The sequence below is a fragment of the Alosa pseudoharengus genome, unplaced genomic scaffold (assembly GCF_046254945.1).
Source record: "Alosa pseudoharengus isolate Yale_2024_CS ecotype anadromous, Long Island Sound unplaced genomic scaffold, YU_APseudo_1.1 YU_APseudo_1.1_scf_19, whole genome shotgun sequence".
Taxonomy (NCBI): Eukaryota; Metazoa; Chordata; class Actinopteri; order Clupeiformes; family Clupeidae; genus Alosa; species Alosa pseudoharengus.
This window is the reverse complement of record NW_027468657.1, coordinates 14,978,806-14,994,377: the sequence shown is the minus strand read 5'-3', so window position 1 is coordinate 14,994,377 and position 15,572 is coordinate 14,978,806. Positions and strand designations below refer to the sequence as shown.

The 15,572-nt window shown below is 41.8% G+C and overlaps 1 protein-coding gene across 5 annotated transcripts; it reads right to left on the bottom strand.

Moving 5' to 3' along the window:
- Window positions 1-2,125: 2,125 nt before the first annotated feature.
- On the bottom strand, window positions 2,126-15,428 carry LOC143132351 (interferon regulatory factor 2-like). 5 transcript variants are annotated; one of them, XM_076291801.1, is made up of 9 exons: window positions 15,204-15,428; window positions 14,045-14,137; window positions 13,595-13,694; window positions 12,863-13,039; window positions 12,450-12,484; window positions 11,125-11,224; window positions 8,449-8,598; window positions 5,259-5,302; window positions 2,126-3,380 (listed from the first exon to the last, which is right to left on the bottom strand). In XM_076291801.1, the coding sequence occupies exons 2-9, from the start codon at window positions 14,129-14,131 to the stop codon at window positions 3,099-3,101; spliced, it is 975 nt and encodes a 324-aa protein (XP_076147916.1). In that variant the 5' UTR covers window positions 14,132-14,137; window positions 15,204-15,428; the 3' UTR covers window positions 2,126-3,098. The 5 variants fall into 5 exon arrangements, with proteins under 5 accessions (XP_076147916.1, XP_076147914.1, XP_076147915.1 ...); XM_076291799.1 differs by lacking the exon at window positions 15,204-15,428 and adding an exon at window positions 14,918-15,084; XM_076291800.1 differs by lacking the exon at window positions 15,204-15,428 and adding an exon at window positions 14,918-15,082 and having other exon boundaries at window positions 12,456-12,484.
- Between the last annotated feature and the right edge of the window lie 144 nt (window positions 15,429-15,572).

Sequence of the window (15,572 nt, the reverse complement as noted above, 5' to 3'; positions counted from 1 at the left end):
ATTGCCCTCAAGGATAATACATATATCCTTTAACCCTTAATTCTTTGAAGCCCTGCTTTGTATAGACACAATAAAGTAATTACAGTATTGACATGTACTTTTACATTGTGACCAAAGAATTTGTCGGTATTTGTTGGCAGAGAACCCATCATGAGTGTGTGTGTGTGGGGGGTGTGGGGGGGTCTGGGACACCATATACCCATAGCATACCACTGTAGAGCCTTCTGGAGGTGTTGTGGGTTTAATCAATGAAATACCCATGAAGGAAGGCGCCTGCTTGATAACCCCAGTGAAATGCTCTTGAAGGCTGTTCTGTTGGTGATGTTTTTGCCCACAAATGTTGATTTGTTATTGATTTTGTTTTTGACAGCAGGCTTGGTTGTTTGACTGGCCACAGTGTGAACCAGTATAACACTAGGAATTCAACCCCTCTCCTGTGTATATCTGAAATGTTAAACTATGAAAAATGTGGTTGGGAGTAGCCTATAGGCTACCATTCAATATTTCAAAGAATAATAATTAAAATGTTCAATGAACACAATATAAAGACTTTAAAATATACTGTCCCTTTGGACCAAATGGCTATTAGGTGATATTTGGGGGGCAAAATAGACATATTACAGTTACATGAAATAAGGCCTAGTAGTGGAAATTTGACGGAGGCAAAGCCAATGAGCGCAAACCTCTCCTCCACTTATTCTACTTCACTTATTTTCGCCAAAACAATACTCTGCTGCCCTCTTGCGCACGTCACTTGTAGGCCTACGTGTACATGCACAGTATGCGTTGCAAACAGTTTCCTCTTCAGCCACTAGTCTGTGCCATGTGTTCTGAGTTCTGAGATTCTGTCTGAGTGTTTTGCCATCGTGTGTGCAGATGTAAATACTCTGTTATTTCGGTTATCCAGACTGCCTGAGAACATGTAAAGGGTCTTCTCTAATCCTCCACTGAACTCGGGAAAATACGCAGATATCCAAATAGAATTTTAAATGTGTAAAGCGATATATCTAGCAGTCAATCACTCACAATATTGTTAACAACGACTCCAACAAATAGCCTACCGCGCCAACTACAATTGAAGACGTGCTTATTTCTCTCGGGGGCAGTGTGTGTGTGTGTGGGGGGGGGGGTGCTTGGTGCTTTAAGGCGAAGGTCGAAGCTAGTTTAAACAACGTGGTAATTGTTACCATGTGAAATGGGAAATGAACACGTACAAATCAATACAAAAAAATCTAAAACTTGTGCACCTCTTTATGTTCTATATATAGCCTAGACCTAGAGAGACCATAATCTGTTGTTCACCAAAAAGATCTGTTCCCTCCCACTTTCCATTCAGCTGCGAGTGTGTGCATATCCACGTCGTAGGCCTACGTTGCAGAAGCGCAACCGAAACCAAAAGGCGCGAACCCCCCCCAACCCCCTTCTGCACCCCAGCCAACACAACTGCATCAAATTACATCTGAACTGTTACCCGTGTCCTAGGCTAGGGTGAACTAAAATTCACAGCGCCCCTTAATGAGTTTGCAACTATGAACCCACAAAGACCTTTGACGATTAATAAGTGTTTCAAAAACAAAAAGCAACATAAACAGACATGTTGCAACATAAACAACACAAAGAGAAGCATGTTTGTTTAGACTGTTATGGTTATTATGCAATTCTACATGTACTCACACACACTTGAATATTTAGCAAACAACATTTGGTTTACAAGTTAATTTTACACAATTTTCAAATAAGCAAGTGCTTCGATTTCCTAACCAGGTCATGCACTGTAAGTATGCAGCAATTGTGTATCCCTGCAGCTGGTACAAGACTGGTCCTTCCTGTTGGCCTGTAGCTGGAAAAAAAGATAGCACATGCGCTGCACATAAATTCTGGTACAGAGGCAATGGCTGTGGAGCTGCCAAGGGCCACAGAGTATTCTCAGTTACTACTAGTAGTAGCAAGCTATGGTATTTGGCCTGGAAAGAAAGGCTTTTAAGAAACCAACGGAACTGTTAGTTATTATATTCTCAGGGGAAAACCCTGTCTCTAAAAACAAATCCAGCTCATTGCATTTTGGAATCCAGTGCATTTGGCAAAATAAATTTATTGATGTAGATACACAAACGGACACAAAAAGCAGTGTTTGACATTTATTACAAAGAGAATAACATGGTACATCCAAAATTTAAAAGAAATCTTCCATTAAGATTTGTAGAACAGGTGATCCACAGGATTTAAAGTGGCTCATGAACGCACATGGCTTCATGTACAGACATGTCTTCACATCATTGAACAAATATATAGACACAAACAACACAAATGAACAAACAAAAACATATTGGCACAAATAAGCAACAGCCACATTCTCACACACATACAAACAGTAGAGAACTTAAATTGCCAGGTGTCATTTTATAAAATAATAACAAAAAATATAACAGTATTTAACCACTGGGGGCTGTGGGAATGAAGCAATACAAAGCAGAATATTCCCTTTAATACAAAAATATAATGGCTTAACCTAAACTTCCAAGATAAATTAATTTAGATTGAGTGCATTTAGTTTTTTTTTTTCTTTGACACCCACACTGAGGCAATCACTAATTGTTTTTTTGTTTTTGTGACTGTCATCAGAGGGGTATCCCCATCGAGAGGATAACGTTTTGCACAATCCCCAGATAGGCCACAGATTCACCCGTTTAAATGCTCGTATATAAGGTGCAGAAGCTGCTCACAATTATGCAGACGTCACAAAGGTTATGTACATATTCACAATCCAACCAACAACCTCACCTGAGTCTGGCTGCTTTTGAGGCACAGCATTCCTCTCTGCAGTAGAGTCACACACCCATATTCCCCCATTCTTGCATTTCATCACCATCTTCTATAGTCTCATGTACAGCCAGTGCTTTTGATCATATATGACCTGGCAAAGTTTGCCCGACTCAGGGAGTTCATTAGATCATAATTTCCTAAGGAAACCAGCACCCCACCACATGTCCTGTGCTCCTGGGAGAGTGGGGTGGGTGGGTGGTCATAACTGCCCCTCTGGTCCTATGTAATGTTATTTTTGTTTGTTTGTTTTTTTTAAAAAATGAGCAAAGGTTTCTTCAGCAGCTCTTGACGGATTTGGACACGTCGGAGGTCTTCATGATGACGCTGGCGCGTGTCTCGTGGACGGATGTGGACGCCAGCCCCGAGGGGCCTGGCATGGTGCTGGGCTGGGAGGCGGGGATGAGCCAGGGGCCCACCCCTGTTGAGACCAGTGGCAACGGGTCTTGGCTAATGCTCACCGAGAAGGGCGTCTTGCTCGATGAGACGAACGTGGCCATGCCGGGCAGAGAGATGGTGGGCTTCCTCATCGGAACCTTGTGGAGAGGGTGCCATAACGCCTGTCAAACAAAGATAAGTAGCCATCAGAATGAAGGCTGGGCAGTTGGCTAAGGGTGTGTACAGAACATAAAAACATAAACAACCTAATTCATAAATTATAGGGATGATGTTAGAAGATACTTAAGCAACAGAGATCTCAGCTGAGCTGATTATAAAATATAAAATATATACATGTTTATTTATCTTTAACTCTAGGTATTGAGCCAGAAATCATTCAAAAAATATTTCTTAAAAAAATCTCTCAAATGTTTTGTGGAAGTGAAGTTGCAAGATTCGGCACTTTGGCTATTATGCCTCTACCAGCTGCTTATGGGATGCACACACACTTGAGTCCAGCAAGCTTTCACTGCTAGATAAATGTTGTGACATTTGAATAAACAGCTAAATGCATTTGTTTTGCGTGTGCCTGTGAACATGTGGTGTCCTTAGCATCGGGTTAAGACATTCTTCCTCCACTTGAGTCCAAAGTGATTAATCTGCTCTGAGGAATGTGGAGGAACTTAAACCTGCAGAACCACCCCCACATGTACACACACACACACACACACACACACACACACACACACACACACACACACACACACACACACACACACAGACACACACACACACACACACACACACACACACACACACACACACAATTGCTCTTGCCAAATTTGTAAGGCTACTCATGTCTACAGTGGCTGTTTTCCTTGTTTTGCTCACAGGAAGGCCTGCTGCATTTGGGCCTGAACCTGAAATCACCACATGCTAGACCTCTGACTAAGTAGCTCTTTCCCTAATCTCGCAGGTTATTTATGGTGTCCATTGTTCATTCTGTCAACTGTTACTTTTTTTTTGCCAAAACTACCAGCAAAAATTATGCTCTTGACATGCGGTGAGTCACGGAAACTGTGCTTGAGTGGCCCTACCGTAACAGAACAATAGCCAAAACACAAAAAAAATTGATAGAGAGAAATTTCTGGTAACCGTTTCTATTTTCCTGGTACTGGCTAGCTCTGTTTGGTAGAGATGAATCAGTGTGTGTGAGGCGTAATCATTCTAAAACATGCAGCAACACATTTACCTTAGAAAGTGAGACAAAGTGGCTTTGTCTGTTACGTTTGTTTTTTTGTGTTTTGTGTCAGTAGTGTGGAGGCAGCACAGGAACTGAGAATAGTGGCTGAGGTTGCAGATGCTGCCGTTGCTAGTAGTTACTGCAGGGTTCGAAACTTGAAGCTTAACTCAGAAGTTCCTCAGTGGCACATTTATGCACACGTGTGCATATCTCAACCTGCATAACGTTAGACTCCGAAACAAGAGGACATTTACATTTTTGGAGTCCAAGACCTGAAGGGTCAATTACTAAAACTCATTCTGAGCAGTAAATAATCTGTTATCGGTTCCTCACAGGTTGGCTCAAACATCAAACCCAACAATAAACCTGTAAATCAACAGATCTGTGACAGGAAACTGAGACTACAACATATTTATATGAGTCTAGACCTATTTCATGTCTCTGACATGATTGTGTTAGTGAGTAGATAGTTACTTTAACAGCTTTTGCATGTGGAGGACCTGGTGATAAATACTACATAGTACTCAATGGTAGTATTCAACAATACACACATTTGTAGTACGGCATTCATATGTACGCTTTAGTGGAAGTGAGCAGGACACTGGATTGAAATGAAAGATAGATAGATATAGATAGATAGATAGATAGATAGATAGATAGATAGATATAATGTCTAGGCTATAGGCAGCAGTGAATAGGATACTAAATACCAAGTTCCCCTTTACATGGCTACGTGGATTCTGTGCGCTTTAGCAGCTTTGTACAAGTGTATGCTTTGTTCACTTGGTGAGAGATAATATCTTGTTATCGTGCATACCTCTTTACTGTCCTCCTCACTGTGCACACTGTCTGTGTCGCTGTCTATGAGGAAGAAGAGAAACAGAGACAAAGAATGAAAACAAGCCTCCAAGGATTACCTGACAAACAGGTTTGTGTGTGTGTGTATGTGTGTGTATTTGCGTGTGTGTGTGTGTGTGTGTGTGAGTGCATGCGTGTGTGAGTGTGTATGCGAATGCATGCATGTGTGTGTGTGTGTGTGTGTGTGTGTGTGTGTGCGCGCGTGCATGCAGGTGTGTAGGTTGTCTGTGTGTGTGTGTGTGTGTGTGTGTGTGTGTGTGTGTGTGTGTGTGTGTGTGTGTGTGTGTGTGTGTGTAGGTACAAGGTTGGGGCAAACGAAAAAAACAAATTCTGCTCCATCGTATCTCATATAAGAGGATCTAAAGATTTTAGCCACCTCGAGCAAAACAATCTCTCGGCAAAATGACCAGGCACGTTCCATCATGCCAAAGCACGGTGAGGAATGACTTGCTGTGCCCCCCCCCCCAACAGATTCCCCCATTAACAGCTGCCAGAAGAGCTGCGCGTGTCTGTGGAGATCTGTTTCAGAACGGCAGCCAGACTTGAACTCTACCACTGCTGCGTTGCAGTCAAGGAGAGACACAGAGGAGTAACCCGAGACAGCAGTAACACTGTGTGTCTGTCTGTGTGTCTGTGTTGCTGCTTTACACCTTGTCCACACACTGCTGTGATATCCAACACTGAGGCCATATCTGATGCATGCGTGTGTCCAGTGTTGGGGAGTAACGGAATACATGTACCGGCGTTACGTATTCAGAATACAAATTATGAGTGACTGTATTCCGATACAGTTACAAGTTAAATAGTTGGTATTTAGAATACAGTTACATTGTTGAAATCAATGGATTACATGACGATACTTCTCTGTTTCATAAGTTTATTCACTCTCTAAATAAATTAAGGCAACTCCATTTCCCAGAAGCTCCTGAAAGCAATATATGATGAAATTGTTTACATGTTTAAATCCAAGCCCCGCCGTCTTGCACTAGCCTCAAAACGCAGCCAGCGCGCATTATGGACGCGTCATCGGAGACCCTGAAATGACTGTTTGCACAGCAAATTAGGAGTAAAGTAAGTGGAGGTAACTCCTGTTCCTCACTGATCGTGGTTCCTGATGTCTGTTCAAAGGATATTTTCCCAAGTATTAATAGCTCAGGCTACTTCGGCCAATCGGTTATACAGTTTACTAAGCAATAAACAAAGCCTAGTTCACGTGTTGATTTACACCTACAATAAAACCAATCTCTAAAATAGGCACTGCATTCTAAGTTTTTTTTTATTTTAAGTTAAAATAGCTTTATGGATTATTATTTTTTTCTAATTAGATCTACATTTACGCTTTAAAATGAATTATATGGTGCAGTTATTCTTTTGCGAGTAGCATATTTTAACGTGCGGTTTTTGATTGTCATTACGCGATCACGTTCATTTTGAGAGCACTGATATACAGTAGCCCATAGTGTTTACATTTACAGGTCATTTGCGTTCCACCTGTCATATGCGCCCCTCACTTGTACTGGGTTGATGCCACCGAAAAATCTCACAGGCATTATAATATAATTAATTATAATTTCTGGCTACGCCCTTAAAGTAGCCTATTTATTTTGTTTGTTTTAAGTAGCCTAGTCGCCTGCTGTAGTTTTAGTGGTCACCCTGCTATTTTAAAGTTGTATCAGATAGCTTAGTTGACTTTACATTCTCCTATGTGGGCCTAACACTTCAGCCATTTGGAACAGAAGAACACACCAGAATAGGCCTGTTTAGTAGGCCTAAGCAGGATTTGATGGCCGCATTCCTACACTTATAAAATGCAATTCAATGCGGAAGTAATCTAAGTATTCAGAATACGTTACTCAGTTGAGTAACGTAACGGAATACGTTACAAATTACATTTTTGGGCATGTATTCTGTATTCTGTAACGGAATACGTTTTGAAAGTAACCCTCCCAACACTGCGTGTGTCAAATGTCAGAGCACGCTTCATCGCACACGTCTCAGCTTTGGGAAATCCCGAAAGCATTCTTGTTCTAACTGTTACGGGATTTCTATTTGTACTGAGATGAGACTCCATGCACAGAGCTTACTGTGTCGGTCGGTGTGGTGATCTGCGGGCGCTCATCTTTTGTTTTGTACTGTTCCTCTGGCTAAATGTGTCCAAATCAATTAGAAAACAGAAAGTGAAGTTCATATTTCCGACATGAAAACAAGAAATGGGCAAAGTGGCCAGAGGTTGCTGCCTACTTTTCAACTCTTTTCTGAAAAAAAAAAAAAATCCAGTTTAACAGCCTCTCAGAAATGTACTTTCCGATCCTCTGCAGTTGACAGCCATCAGTGAGTCATGTATTGTCTGACATCAAATGGCTTTGGGATTAAAGTCTGCAGTCCTGGTGGCGCGGAAGCCACTCCCTGATTGTACATTAACTCTCTTCAATCACGGTGGCTGCAGAGTAAAGGATCCATTCCGCCATTTATTTTTTTTAACAACAGTAAGCACGCAGTGACCTTGAAAACACCTAGAAGGAACAGTCATTAACCCTTGTGGCCATCACCGTGCTGAACAACAGGAAGTTGATGCAATTATGTCCTGACCTGTGAGATGTGGTGGCAAGAGGTCAGAGAGAGGTCATGTTTGGTCTAGAGTGAGTCTGACTTACCACTCTATTTCAGACAGCGTGTGGACTTGTGGAATTATTAAGTATAGGAATGTAGCTCATGGTAATCTCCTTAAAACTGTATGCCAATGTTTGCTTGTAGCTAATGCCAATCTCACTAGATGGCAAATGTGTGTTCGTAGACAGAGAAAAAGAGAGAGAGAGAGAGAGAGAGAGAGAGAGAGAGAGAGAGAGAAAGATATATAGAGTTAATGTGTTCAGGAAAAAGCTCTTAGAAACCGACAACTCTCTGACTAATGGCATTCTTTTTTTTTGCGAAGCTACACCCCTGTGCAAAGACATCTGCTCTAAAAGGCCAGAGCAACAGTAAACTACGGCCAAGACCTCCATCCTAGGCAACAAACTGCTCCCACACAGTCTGTGGCAACACATTAACACAGTTGCACTTCATAAACATACTCATTTCAGATTGAAACTCTCTGACAAAAAACAAAACAAAACAGCGCTCAGACAAAACAAAAGTTTTAGAGCCCAAACCTCCGTAGGTGGAGACAGGAGAGATCTGCAGTGGGTAGGGGTGGCTGGAGGTGACCGACTGCTCCTCGTTCTCCGTGATGACCTCAATGGTCTGACACACGTCCGGCAAGTCGCTGATGATCAGGTGGTCCTCCTCAGGACTGCGGCTCACTAAAACAGAGAGCATTCTGGGTATTAGGCAGAATTGGGGAGTAACAAACAGAGAGCATTCTGGGTATTAGGCAGAACTGGGGTGTAACAAACTACAGTTAATTACATTTGCAGTAGCTTGCTAGCAGTTCAACTACATTCATGTTTGCATACTGATTCAAATAGCTACATTTTTAGCTGAATACATTTTGCAAAATCAATGTAATTGATAATAGTTGGGAAATTACAGTAGTCACTGATACAAAAACTATTTTTCCATAAAGGGAAGTCATTATTTTAATGTTACCGTTGCTTACTGATGCAAATTTATAAAACTAAACTTGAATATATTGGTGTCACTCCCACCTCCTGTTTGACTCCCTGATGAAGGCTTGTTTGCCGAAACGCATCGGAGTTTTTTAAAAGGTTTAAATGTAACCAAGCCAATAAAATAAAGGCTTTTTAACCTTTGAAAATTGAGAGTGCCTTGGAATTCCCTGTTCTTCTCATCTACATTCTCCCATCCAAAGAGCACCTCAAACAAACAAACTTGAGTCCAGGAAGCGCTCCTAGACAGACATTTTGTGAATATTGGTGTCACTATTTAAAGTAGTTTGAACTTCCTTTTCTAAGTAGCTTTAGTAAACCAAACTGGATTTGTCCCATGAGGAGTAGTAGTAGTAATTTAACTTCCTCCAGAGTGAAGTGATTGGTGGCGCTATGCTTTCCAAGAGCTCTCCCCCCAACTCTGGTATGGTACTCATCAATGCTCAGAATGAATGCTGGGCTACCTGGGGGGCTTGAACATGTTTTGGCCTTGGCGCCGGAAGTGGTCAGGGCTATTATTAGGAGGAAATGTTCTTGGAGAGGAGGCTAATCAACACAGGAAAGTACATACACACACACACACACACACACACACACAGACATGTGTAAACACACACACACACACACACACACACACACACACACACACACACACACACACAGACACACACACACACACACACACACACACACACACACACAGACACATACACATACACATACACATACACACCACAGACACACACACACACACACACACACACACACAGACACACACACACACACACACACACACAGACACACACACACACACACACACACACACACACACACACACACACACACACACACACACACACACACACACACACACACACAGACACAGACACATACACACCACAGACATGTGTAAACACACAAACATAAGCACACAAAGCACCACACTCACAAACATGCCCAAACACACAAAACACTTCCCACAAATAAGAACACACACATGCTCTCTCTCTTAAACACACACACACACAAAGATGCATACAAGCTCTTTGCTATCAGTTGTTTTGCTGATAAGACTTTGCAGCCTTTGGACCTGTGTCACACTAGATCAGATACAAAGGCCATTCCCACTTTTAATTTTTAATTCTAAAGTAGACCCTGACACAAGATGACCACCAGCCCAGCGCCCAATCACCCTCACACACACACACACAATGTACCCGCAGCCAGCATTAAAGCATACAGCTTGACCCAGCAACGTCACCATATGCCGGTGGTGCATAATCCAGCGCGTTATTACACTGGCTAGTGGACACTCCTGCTACACATTAACTAGTGGCTGCCTCAGAATTGCAGGGTTGCAGATAACCTCTTCTTATTTGGCACAGATAACAGCCTAATTGTGGGACTGTGGAAAAAAAAACAGGAAGAGGAACAAGCGGTTTTCAGTAAAGCATGATTCCACTTGGGGGGGGGGGGGGCGGGATTGAGAAAAAAAAAACCAGTTACTTCCTTCACATATTGCTAAATATCACATATTGCTAAAGCTGATGGCATTCTTCATCTTTTGGGACTTGGGAGTATGGGAGCCAGGGATTTGGCCTTAACCTCATATCACCCAAACATTACAGTAAGAGCTGAAGACATGCCTCAGTTAAAAGTGGGAAGAAATCTAGACTGGGTGTGTGTGACTATCTGTGTGTGTGTGTGTGTGTGTGTGTGTGTGTGTGTGTGTGTGTGTGTGTGAGAGAGTGATAAAAGGAACTATCCAAACACTCCCTGAAAAAGTCACCAGCAAACTTACGAGAGAAAATAATTTTCTTTCACATCTGAATAATACATTATATAAACAGAAAAGAGGCATGAGCATATTTACACGAAGTGTTACAGTATATCCAACTACATATGGCTCAGTAGTATGAATAAAACTGGGACACTGGCACTGCACCTTGATGCTATTCTAAATACATAATTTCATAGTTCTCCTGAGGAAACACTGTCATATTTACCAGGCCTAAACAAACATAACCAATGCAGAACACTGAAAAAAACAAAACAAATCCATTTGCACAGAATGCACAGAAAGAAAAGAATGCACACAAGGAAAAGGGGGGGGGGGGCGCTTCCATAAACTATATACACACAAGGGAAAGAGGTGGGGGGGGGGGGGGCTTGAAGGCCCTGCCTCTTTCAGTAGAAGAGGTAGTCGCTAATGGTACTCACTTGGTGGGGTCGCATAATCTTGTGGCACTTCCTCTTTCACGTGCATTGGCCTGTAGGAGAAGCCGTTGCTGCTGTCCCAGGCAGGTGAACAGGGCTCTATCTGAGAGGGCCACAAACAGCTGAGCATCAGGGACAGGGCTACTATGAAAGAGCATCCCACAGGTTGGTCATGAGGGACAGGGCTACTATGCAAGAGCGTCCCACAGGTTGTTTTTCTCTCAGTCCGTTAATATGTAAACATTTGTGATTCCACAGAGCAAGAACTTGGTGAACAGATAGAAGTGTAATGTGGTCATAATAAAATATAACTGAAACTAGGCCTACTTCATTTGTGTGCTACTACAAAACATAACTAACATTCCAAAAAACAAACAAATACATTTGTACCCGTAATATATTATAATATAATATAATATAATATAATATAATATAATATAACATAATATACTTATCATTATATATTCATATTGTATAAATTATATATATCACTGTCTTTGAGCTCCTGCCAGTAATGTTTCAAAAGCTTTTTTTTAATTTCTCATTAATCTTCAGATATAGGGCAGGTAGCTGCTTCATTATCCATGAATTAACATGAAAGTCTAGACTGTGACCCCTATACACACCATCATAAACGAAGGGTTTGCATTTCAGAGTGATGGACACAAAATCTCTGCCTAGCATCAAAAACAAAAATCACATATTGATTATGAAACAATTATGGAACAAAATGATTTGTTACAACTTTACAACTACGGTGCCAGGGCAGTGGAGAGGCATTCACACGTTGAATAGTGTGCTTCCCACCCTGTAGCTATAGTAACAGCGTTACAGAGGGGCCAAGTGCCAACAGAGTTAAAAACGCGTTGCACCGTCACAATAGCAGTAGAGAGGTTGACCATTGCTACGCAACACCTTACAGAAGGGTCAGAGATGGAGCAGCACAATATGGCGCACAGCAAAGGCACTGTGCATGATTGCATTATATGACGCACAGCAAAGGCACTGTGCATGATTGCATTATATGACGCACAGCAAAGGCACTGTGCATGATTGCATTATATGACGCACAGCAAAGGCACTGTGCATGATTGCATTATATGACGCACAGCAAAGGCACTGTGCATGATTGCATTATATGACGCACAGCAAAGGCACTGTGCATGATTGCATTATATGACGCACAGCAAAGGCACTGTGCATGATTGCATTATATGACGCACAGCAAAGGCACTGTGCATGATTGCATTATATGACGCACAGCAAAGGCACTGTGCATGATTGCATTATATGACGCACAGCAAAGGCACTGTGCATGATTGCATTACCTTTACCTTCTCTTCTTTTTCACTTCTTTTTTTGCCTGCAAAAAAGTGAAAAAAATTTTTTAAGAAAGATGGCTGAATTAGGTAGACCTAGGCTACAATGTTCGCAATTTCATTTCTTTATACAAGCAGAAGTCCAACTCAGACATTGTGAAACTCTAAAATCCACCTCAATAAACACCACCACTGTTTAATCACCAACTATGTTTACGGCTGTTTTGACAGTATCTTATCACTTGTGTGCTATAAATTGTACAGTAGATTAGAGCTATATAGAGTATTACAGAGGAGCCTCTCATTGCTTTGAAAAGCTCTATTTCTATAATAGCGGTGTAGGGATGGCAGACTACTGACCTCTCTTTGCTGTGAAAAGCTCTATTTCTATAATAGCGGGATAGGGATGGCAGACTACTGACCTCTCTTTGATTGTCGCTCTGACGGGGAGAGCATTTTATAAACCCTGAAGGCGTTTGTTCCTTTCTTGATGCTCTTATCCTTCACCTCCTCGATATCGGGCAGAGAGTTCATGGCACAGCGAAAGTTCGCCTTCCATGTCTTTGGGTCCGGCTTGTCCGTCCCTGGTTGATATTTCCCTGAGTGACAGAAAAAAAAATAAGTAAAGAAGAAAGATTCAACTCATGTGATGACTGTATTATTACAATGTTAGAGAGTTGGAATGTCTTTTGTGTAAATTGTGAAACCTGAATTAACCTGCCTGAAAAAGTTCAGGCAGGTTAATTCTACACATTTGCAGAATAGCTACAAATATTACATTTGTAAGCAAACATAAAGTAGCATTTAGAAGATGACATATGTTATTACCTGGCCACATTTCCCCTGAATTTTGTTTGTATTTTGAAATCTATCATACATAATCTAATATTCAATTAATATGCACCACTTCTACCTTTAAAGCAAAGCCGCATGAGTCTGAGCAGGATGCATGCAGTGCAAATGTATACATTATACCCATATGTTGTGTACTGTATGCATATAGAATGGAGAGATGGAGAGAATGTGTATCGGAGAGAGAGGAAGGAGGAGGGGCTACAGTATGTGTAGAGTGGCCAGCTGAGAGAGAAACAGCCATGTTGCTATGAAGTGCTCTGAGAGCATGCGTGCCCTGGCACTCAGTGTCAGTAGGCTACCTGTGTGAATAGCCCAGTTCTTGAAGAGCGGAGCGTCTTTCTCCACGTCCCAGCCATGGCGTGCTGCATGCATCCAGGGGATCTGAAATATCCTCTTTTCCTGCGTCCACACCACAAGACAACAACACGCAGCAACGGGTGAAACAGGAGAGAAGAGGAGAGCTTAGTGACAGCGCTACCTGCACACACCCAACATATCGAGCCAGAATGACCAGTTTAGACATGCAGGTTCGGTGCACCATCCCAGAGTAAAACATAAAACGATACAAAAACAGACTGTACCAAAAAACAATTGCAAAACTGAGTATTGCAAACAGCCTTTTTAAGTTTTCTTTTTGGAGGGAGACACTGCCAGTGCACAAGGCCTACTGACAGGGGATGCAGATTTTGAAGGCATGATTGGCTAAAATCTAGTGCTTTGCTTTCAGGTGTCACAGATAGGGCACTCACTTTGTTAACCCATCTGAGCCCTGGGATTTTGCATGAGTTGATTTGTTCTTCGAGCCATGGTCTCATCCGCATTCTTTCCACTGGCATTTTGGTCTATGAGGAATGAGGGTTAGAAAGAGAGAGCAAGGGAGGGAGAAAGAGAGAGAGAGATAGAATAAGGATCTGGGGTATGTCATGTTCAGAGACAGCTTCCACAACAGTGCATATTTCTACAGTCCATTAAGAGATCCAAGATAGGAGGAAGCGATCACAGATTAGTCTCCTCAAAAGACTCTTAATGCAAAAGCTTGTCAATGCACATAACAATGCATGTAGGCCTACTTACTGTGGCTCTTGTGCCAAACATTTTAAAACACACACAAACTATGTCAATATTTTTTCTTCAGAGTGCAATTAATCGGAAGGCTTTGTAGATTTGTACAGACACACTGAGCTGTTGGAGGCCTTTGAAGAACCCGAGGCTAAATCTACATTTCTGAGAATAATCTGAACAATTTTGACAAGCAATCATGCAACAATGTGGAGAACCACAAAGAAAATGAGTGTGATAGTACGGCCGCCTGGCCAACAGACCTGTTACACAGATCATGAAGAATGAACAATACAAGGTATTTAATTCTACAGTCGCAAATGTTGATTTAGTGTTTCCCAGTTATTCTGTAGCCTACTGATCTGAAATATATTACTGTATCTCACGTTAGGCTGCTAATAGCAATCCAAAAGGCGCAACGGGACTATTTTAACACACGCACGTATTCACACAGACGGAGTTGGAGAGCGAACGAGCAAACGGCACTTGTTCAATAAAAGCATTGCTTGCAAACACTGTATTTCAGCATGACAGAATTCTGCAAACCCTATTCCAGAACCTACAATAGTAAACTGTAACATTATCGCCATTGTCTGGCCTCGATAGCTTTGACAACTTCTCTCTACAAGTCACGCTGCTGTCGACAAGCTGACAGTCTGTGGCCAAAATGAAGTTCACGAATAAACTGGGTGACAACTGACAAGTCAATTCAAAAGTGAAAATAACAATTCCCGATGTGTATCCCATCAAAACATTCCCTTACTTTCGATTGCGCTTAGACCGATGCACACTAGGCTAAAAAATATAATTGTTGCTCCTAGAAATAAAAACATGCGGAAATGTCGTTACCTTATGAAATAGCCCCGATAAGGCACCGTTGGTCTCGTTAGTCCTCAGAAGTTTTCGTTAAATATGTGAATTCCAATAGCAAAACGAAAACTTAAATGAGCCTATTTCTGTTCTTCAGATCGAAAGCAAAACAAGTAAAGGAAACTGGTCTGTGGAAATCCCCTCCCGAAAATGTTTGTTTGACGTCTGAGGACCTAGAGGGCGTTGTATGAGGATCACGGAAGTCTGCTCATGGTCTTCACTGTAATGCGAAACTCAATTTCATTTTCGCTTCCTTGTTTCTCAGGATGCTGCCTTAAAGGCAGAGGCATCCTCTTAAAACTGTTCAATATTCCTTGCAATTTTACTGATATCTTTTGCCAATTTAGA

What these genes read in the sequence shown, in the direction of transcription:
- LOC143132351 (XM_076291799.1), bottom strand. Translation starts at nt 14,944, where the DNA reads ATGGCGATAATGTTACAGTTTACTATT. An exon ending in TAATGTTACAGTTTACTATT is followed by an intron (nt 14,138 to 14,917) that starts GTAGGTTCTGGA and finishes CATTCCTCATAG; the next exon opens with ACCAAAATGCCAGTGGAAAG. An exon ending in AAAAAGAAGAGAAGGTAAAG is followed by an intron (nt 11,225 to 12,449) that starts GTAATGCAATCA and finishes TGGCCCTCTCAG; the next exon opens with ATAGAGCCCTGTTCACCTGC.